The sequence below is a fragment of the Pezoporus flaviventris genome, unplaced genomic scaffold (genome assembly GCF_033815535.1).
Source record: "Pezoporus flaviventris isolate CSIRO_AGI_PZ_B2104156 unplaced genomic scaffold, CSIRO_AGI_Pfla_v1 ptg000113l, whole genome shotgun sequence".
NCBI lineage: Eukaryota > Metazoa > Chordata > Aves > Psittaciformes > Psittacidae > Pezoporus > Pezoporus flaviventris.
In genome coordinates this window covers 2209716-2217450 of record NW_026892661.1, presented here as the reverse complement: position 1 = coordinate 2217450, position 7735 = coordinate 2209716, and the positions used below count along the sequence as shown (strand labels likewise).

The 7735-nt window shown below is 40.1% G+C and overlaps 1 protein-coding gene across 1 annotated transcript; it reads right to left on the bottom strand.

The window, feature by feature from the left end:
- Positions 1–1545: 1545 nt before the first annotated feature.
- BTG4 (BTG anti-proliferation factor 4) lies at positions 1546–3450 on the bottom strand. The gene is made up of 4 exons (XM_061478031.1): positions 3218–3450; positions 2523–2660; positions 2152–2347; positions 1546–1987 (listed from the first exon to the last, which is right to left on the bottom strand). Exons 1-4 carry the CDS (start codon positions 3403–3405, stop codon positions 1811–1813), a joined length of 699 nt encoding a protein of 232 aa, XP_061334015.1. The 5' UTR covers positions 3406–3450; the 3' UTR covers positions 1546–1810.
- Between the last annotated feature and the right edge of the window lie 4285 nt (positions 3451–7735).

Genomic DNA, 7735 nt, shown 5'->3' with positions numbered 1-7735 from the left:
CCAAGTGGTAGAGTCAAATGCTATTGGAAAAGCTCAGACTAAGGGTTTCCAGAAATAGAAGAAAAATACACAATCGCTCATAAGACTACTTAATATTAAAAAAAAATAATTCTCAACTAATGTATCACTTCACTACATGTTCTGAAGTCTCTGCAGACATCAGCTGACAGTTGCACTTTTCTTCTGACTTAATGAGACAGTGAAAGCTGTAATCATAGAATGGTTTGGGTTGGAAAGGACCTTAAGATCATTTAGTTCCAATCCCCCTGCCATGGTCAGGGACGCCTCACACTTACAACTCAAGTAACTATATCTACACAGTTACACAGCAAGAGATATGGTCACCACAACTAAAAGCAACTTTCCTGGCCCAGGCAACCTTTACTTGCTCTGAAATCACCATATTTCAGTTGCTCTATAGTACCACCTATACTGGAATGAAAGTTCTGCACCAGCAAAGAGTAGCCTGGCTCTTAAACTTGGAAAAAGTCTTTCCTCCTCCCACATTCAAAACCCAAACCCTGAAACACATGGAACATTCAGTATTTGCTGATAAATGAAACATCAGCTCTTTGCCCACAGCAGCCCGTGGTTTAGGTAAAAAGCAGCTGGGAAAAGAGCAGTCACCCAAGGCCCTTCCTTCCCTAGAAATACAAGAATTCATAGAGGCACAAGAGAAGATTTAATTTCATGAATCACTGAAGACCATCAACATTCATGCTGTTATCTCATTATACATCAATGTATTCAACAGGGTAAACATCCAGATTATTATAACTTCACAAATACTGATCTATTCCATCCTCTCAGAATCACTGTACCAACTGTTTGCACCCTCACTCCATACAGATGCTTATCTTGATTTTGCTTGAAAAACACCCACTAGTAATTACAGTGAAGGGATTAAGGAATTAGAGTACAAGTTCTATTACAGTCATCCAGACATCTCTCCTCAGATCTTTACTCAGTTTAATGAACACCCCAGATAGCAATACCCACACATTAAAAAACCAAAACAAAACAACAACCACCAAAACACAAAAGCTAAGCAGACTTTAAAAAGGGCAGGCTCCATATGTCTGCAGTTATGGACTAGGTAGAGGATAGTTTGACTCAAGCTGTCCCAGACTATGAGAACATCTTCCTATGTGCCACAATATTGCAAAGTGGTAGGCTAAACACCCTTATAGATAACAGCTCCATCTCTCTACAAGGCGATGTGTAGCTTTGGAAAGCTCTAACATCATGTATTCACCCCTTTAGTGCTCATAAGGCCGTGTTCTTCTGACAGTTAAGCTATAGTCTAGAGGCAGAAGCCCAGCTGCATATACCAAAGTTTCACTGAAAGGGGAGCAGAGAAGCGATCCCGCTTGTGACACGTAGAGCATTTACTCACAACCTAGCTGATTTTGTTACCTTCTCCAGAAGAAAGTAGACTATCGTTCAGAGCACCTTGGAGGGTGTATCTAGCATCCTTAATCTGCTTTTGTTTTCAGCAAAAAGCATTTTAGATCCCTTCTGGACACTGATAGCAGATCAGACAGCTTTTATAAAAAACATGAGCAGCTTTATTGATATATGCTTTTCCTTTTCATCTTACAAATAGAGTCTCATATTAATTTTAAATCTTGTTAACATTATAAAACATTTAAAAGGTACTATAATAAAACCCCAAACTTTCAAATGCACAAAGTAAGACATAGGGATTAGACAGTAAGTGCTTTCTGTTTCCATCAAACTCTGTATTGCCAGCCTTCATCACACACCATAGCTCAATGTTTCAACAGTCTATAATAGGGCAACCACGGATCTACCGCTTGGGGTTGACCCAGTGGTACCTATCAACATACAGTCCTGTGAAAGCAGTTGTTGATCTGTAGAACTTGTGACCCCTGTGCTGGATATAGTTTGAGCCATCAGTCATATAGGTCTTCCTATGAAGATACTGGGACCAGGGCTGTATGGGTGTCCTGTAGTAGTCACTGAACTAAACAGCAAGAAATGAGATAATGTTAACATGTGTTTGCAAAAGGGCAAGGGGGGTTTAGTCTGGTCATCAAGTGTCAAGTCTATTGCATTTCTTCATGAGGGAACCTAGAGGACAGATGCTAGCTCTTACTTGAAAACTACATACCATTACTGTATGCTTACCTGGTAAACGCTGTTAGGATTGCTGACAGTAGGGATAGCTTTCGGCTCCCTGTTGAAGCTCTCCTCATCTGAAGAAATGCTGGAATCATAGTCTAGTGCTGCTCTCTCAACAGCACAGCTGATCTGCTGAGGAAGTTCTGGGTTCTCCTCTCCCTCAAAGTGTGCAATTGTGAAGGGCTGATTCTTCTCTCCATATCTGAAAGTGGTGTATTGGTATAACACAGCTGCACTAGCAGTAGGGACATCTATTGCCAGTCAGCTGACATCAGTAAGTACATATACCCTCAGAGGCAGACTGCACTAACAACCTTGGAGTTGATGAAGTGCTGTACAGGACACCTGGCATGCATTAGCCACAGCTTTTAACTCACCTGCAACACACCTCAAAAGGATCAACCCATACTGTCATCTCTTTTGGCAAACCAAGCTTATTGAAGTCCACATTACTCTGCACACAAGCTTGCTCCAGCAGTGGATCTCTTGTCTGATGCTTGTTTATTCTTATACACCTTGTAAGAACAAAATGCAGGGGGGCGTAAGGTTTGACCACAACTTGGCAAGTTCTGCACAACACAGTCAGGCTGCTGATACAAGTTCTCACTCATAGCACCAACCAGCAATTCAGTGCAATAAACTGATTGATACATCCAATGTTTAGTTTGTTTTGAATACTTAATGCAGCGACTCACTTCATGGGTAATTTCCTGGAGGATTAAAAGCAGTTGCAGTAACTCCACAAGTCAGTTTTAGACAACATGGATTTCTCATTTGAGAAGTCAAGAAGTCTGAGGACTACTTAAAACATTTTGTGTATGTTGTCTTGAGATTTCTACCTCAGCTCTCTAGTCATACCTACACAGGCACACACTGAAGTGACTTTCAAATAACTGCATCTTACCAGTTTGATTCATTTCCTCAAGCTTAAGGGATAGCTAAGTGGTTCTCTTTCATTTTCATGGCACTGATTCCAATTTAAGGGCTCCAGCCACTGAAAGGGTACTCACTACATCTTGAACATCATGCAGAGACTTCATTCCCCCTCCCCTTCTACTAAGGGTCCTCTTACCTGAAAGCTTGCCCTCTGGATGGATTGTCCAAGTACCAGTGATTCTTATACTTTTCAAAGAGTACTGCTGTCAGCTTAGCTGCAAATTTCTCCATTTTATGCTTGCTCAGCTTATCTTCCTTTTTCACTAGCCTTGTGATGAAAAAGACTGTGGCAGCAATTTCATCTTTCATTTTAAATTTAAGCATACAAGGTGCTTCAGGTGTTGGATAGTCATCAGCAGAGATGAGACACTAAAAAGATTTAATAACATTAAGGTGCTATCAGTTTCCAGAGATATATATGGCATAACCTGCATAAGCCATGCCAGACAAAGACTAGGAAGCCCAATTGCCAAACAACTGACAAATTTAGCTTGGTTAATAAAACCAATTTAGGGTCTTACTAGAAAGTACTTACGCTAAAAATATTCACAGAGTACTAAAAAAAGAGTTTAAAAGATGCACTCATTATATATCATAACAACCAGCAGTTCTTACAGCTATATAGCTCTTTTGAAAACAATAAAGAACACAAACCTTACCTATGTCAGACCAGAGTTACTGAAAACCTGAAATACTTTATAAACAGCTTCAAAGAGCTATCAATAAAATACATCTAACACTACAAGAATCTATAGCACTTATACCAGAGCAAAAAGACCAATACCCAAACACTGCCCACTCACTTCTCCTCTACTATAGCTCATTTATGGTTTATATAGAATAGGAAATCATGTGGCTTTGGGGAATGTAACTATCTTCAGGTGTGCACCATTAGGTTAACTAGCATGCTGCTTTCAAAGCTATTTCCAGTTTACATGGTTGTATTCAAATAAGAGCTCCTTCTTTTAGGGTTTATTTAATTGATTTAGCACTGTTTTCTGTTGTGTCCATCAGCCTATTCCATAAGTATCTGTGAATATTTACGTGAAATGTTTACCATGCAAAAAATAGTACAAGGCTTGTTAATTACTTATTAAAATTGCATTTGACTAATTCTAGCAGATTTAACTCAACACAGTTCCCTTAGAAAGCCCTCAGATTTGGTATTCTTTATCTTAAAAATTGCACGACACTGTAATTATCATAACATTAATCTTTCTTGTTCCACAAGAACAGATTGTAACTCCTCTAGGGCTGATGCCGTCTTACTTGCCAAAGCTTAGGAAGTTGTTGTTTAGTCTGATTTCTTTGCTTTCACGTAATTTTTTCACAGTACCATATTCTAATCTAATAAAAGATATGACTTCTTCCTATAAACCTTGTTTTTCTTTTATTCTTGAAATATCAAGGCTAAAATAACATTTCCACTGCAAATCAGCATGAGGTATCAAGGGGAGTCCACGACTTGATCATAGTTTCTATGCGGGATCTGACCCTGACACAGTTCAGTCTCAGGAATTATTCAGTTACTGTCTTTTCCTCAATAAATGCCAAGCTGGTTTGGATCTACGGGATCGGTTCAAGGGACTTTGAACTGTCTCCTGCCTTCTTACTTTCTCCAACGTGTCCAGGCCTGCCCTGAGAATTCTCTGACAAAAGAGTGAAGTGACTTGGTTCCACAAAGGCCAGGCAAGGAGATGTCTGAATCCCTACAACACCTCCTTTTGTTGGGTTAACTTGTTCCCATAGTTAACACATAAACAGCAAATCAGCAGTAAACAAACTCTTCACCTGAGAAACCAGATCACAGCATTGCAATCAGTCAGGCAATAAGGTGCTAGTTCTTGAATGCTGGGAGGCAAAAACCAGGACAAACTGCACACATTTATACCAACAAACACAGGAAAATGTAAGCAAAGTTCTTAGCAATTGATCCAGTTGGCTCTAATTACTGGAGTTGTCATTGATACAGAAGTAAGGTTCTGAGAACTTTTTAACTTCATATTTTTACTATCACGCAGGAGTTCAAAAGTGTTTCTGTTAATGGCACTGAAGCCATAATAGCAGAGAGTATATTTCTGGCTTCCCATTTCAATGATGAGAAAAACTGTCTCTTTTAATCAGGTAGATTCATCAAACTCACGTCTTTCATAATGCTGTCAGTTGTCACTGACTTGAAGAAAATGTAGCCCTGGGTACTCTGGATAATAATCGGCTAAGAATCAAAATGCCAAAAGCAAACTTTGAACAGTCCATCCCAATGTGAGACCTGTTAAGTAACTGGTAACAAATTATGCTCCTATCCCAGCAGATTTTCAAAATGAAAAATAAACCCCAAAGCACTAAAAACCACTGCATTTACGGTATCTGAACATTCATGGGACTGATCTGGAGCTTACTGAAATCAATGGAAATCTATCCAAAGACTTCAGTGGGATTCAGATCAGGCCCCTAACTCCACACAAGCATTCTTAGCCAGATTAAATTATGGGTCTCCTGGGTCACCAGGCAAGCCTAGGCATGAACTGCAAAGGGAGAGAATCAGAGACAGTTTCTCTAGTAACTGCAGGCCAAACCAAGAGCAAACACTGTTTCCCTAAACACTACTGGCAAGGTCACTCCTGCAGAGGTTTTTGCAGTTTTCTTGCTTTAAAGGATTGAGTACATGGAACTAACAAAGTGCACCTTGCTAGTAGCAATCTTCCTTCTACAAGCCATTTGATTCTTGTGGATGATGGATAACAGGCAATATCTCCAGGTAAGCAGCTGAAGCTCTTAACTACTGCTATGTTATTTCCCTACGGCAAAGCAACCTAGATGAAAATCCTCTTAGAGAAAAGCACTTTGCATTTGTTTTGTCATGATACATACTGTCCTGATCAGATTTAATAGTATCACATAAGTGCAATGTACAAACAATAGTAGTGCTGCATGAACACATCACCAATTCAGTTTACCATGCCATTAAGATGGATGGAGAAGAAACCTCATACCTGTGTATTAAAAACTTGTACCTTTATTTAAATCATGCAGTCTCTGTGCAAAGAATTATTTTGGATTGAAGCAAGACAGAAAGTGATTCCAAGCAAAGCCACAAACTAAAATGTTAACATCTTGGCTGCTCTACAGTTTTTTTTCCCTTTCAGCTTTTATAAATAGACACTTTCTGGGCCTGATGTGAAGGCTTCAGAATAGGCATTTCAGAAATGAAGCATGTTATGACTAAGGTTTTCATCTTTACTTGATTACTTAGGTACTCAGTGGGTGTCCCATAAAAACCTAAGTAACAGGTACTTACAAATATTTTTTCTGGCTAAAGGTTTTACCATGGGTCCTGTATTTTATTATGCAAAGTACATATGACAGTATGACCATGCTAATTACACTGATCAGGAGGAGCCTCCTGCCCAAGGAAAACACTCACTTGGGTAGAAGCGAAATAAGGTCTGTGAGAACGCCCATATTGTGCAGGTAAGGCAGCAAACCGCAGTAGTGTGAAAACAGAGTCATGCAGGGCAGAAGGGATGTAACTGCTAAGGTGGCATATTCCACAACTATAGAAGATGCTCAGGCTCCTACTCCATCTGTAGCAGTTAACTTCAGGACCTGCTTTTATCCTCATTCTATAAACTGTTATCTTCCTTTGCAGAAGAGAAAAACTGGCTTATGGGGCTATGTAGCAATGTTTGGCACCTAATACTTTCAATTCATGTTACAATATGAATACAATATTGAATATGAGCAGGAACTGGGGAAAGCTTACATGTGCTTGAAGAAAATCTTAAGTGCTTGAGAACCTCATGTTGCTAGAGTTTAAGATCATCAGTCTTCAGCAATTTAAGCAATAAAGTAAACTTAAAAACTGCTGCTGGTAGCTGCTGATCTAGCATATTCTAAAATTAGGTAGCAAAGGAAAGACTGCAAAGCTACCTGAGCTAATTTTATGCAGTCTAAGAGCTATTGCAGTAGCCTTGTAAAGTTTTCTGCTAATGTAATCAAGGGTTGATTACTTTTGCCAGTTCATTCTTCCTCACTATTTGCATGACATGATTTTCAGAAATGACAAGGTATTTGAACCATGAAAAGACTAGTCTCCTGGTATGAATAAAACCAGGCTAATGCCTGAGTACCCATATGTCAGCCTGGCCAGCCAGTGTGATACTAAAGCCTGGATCACCTTCGGCATCTGTGACACAACTGCAGCCATTAGCCCACAGGAGCAGGGTGGAAACTCTGCCTGTGCTTCCTATTGACTCTGCCCATAGATAATTCTTTTGCAACAAAGCTTCCTATGGCAAGAGCCATCCGGACGTTTCAAAGCAACAGTCCAGCCTCCATGCACAAGCCCCAGCTGAGTGACCATGACGACAGAGTGTACACAAAGGTTACAGGCATGGGGCTGACCTGCAGCCTGGACTTGGGGACACTCCAACCCAGGAGTCCCAGGGGAAGAGATGGGGCACACAGAGGCCACCTAGGGAACCATCTGCAGAGGCATGTCTACCAGGGAAAGACTGCTGGATGATAAGTGAATAGGTTGCTGTGCTAGCCATGGAAAAGGGAAGGAAATGAAGAGTGAAGAAGCTGCCATTTTCCCCTTTTCATTAAATCTTTTTAAACATTTCATTATAAATGCAGTCTTTCTCAGGAGTAT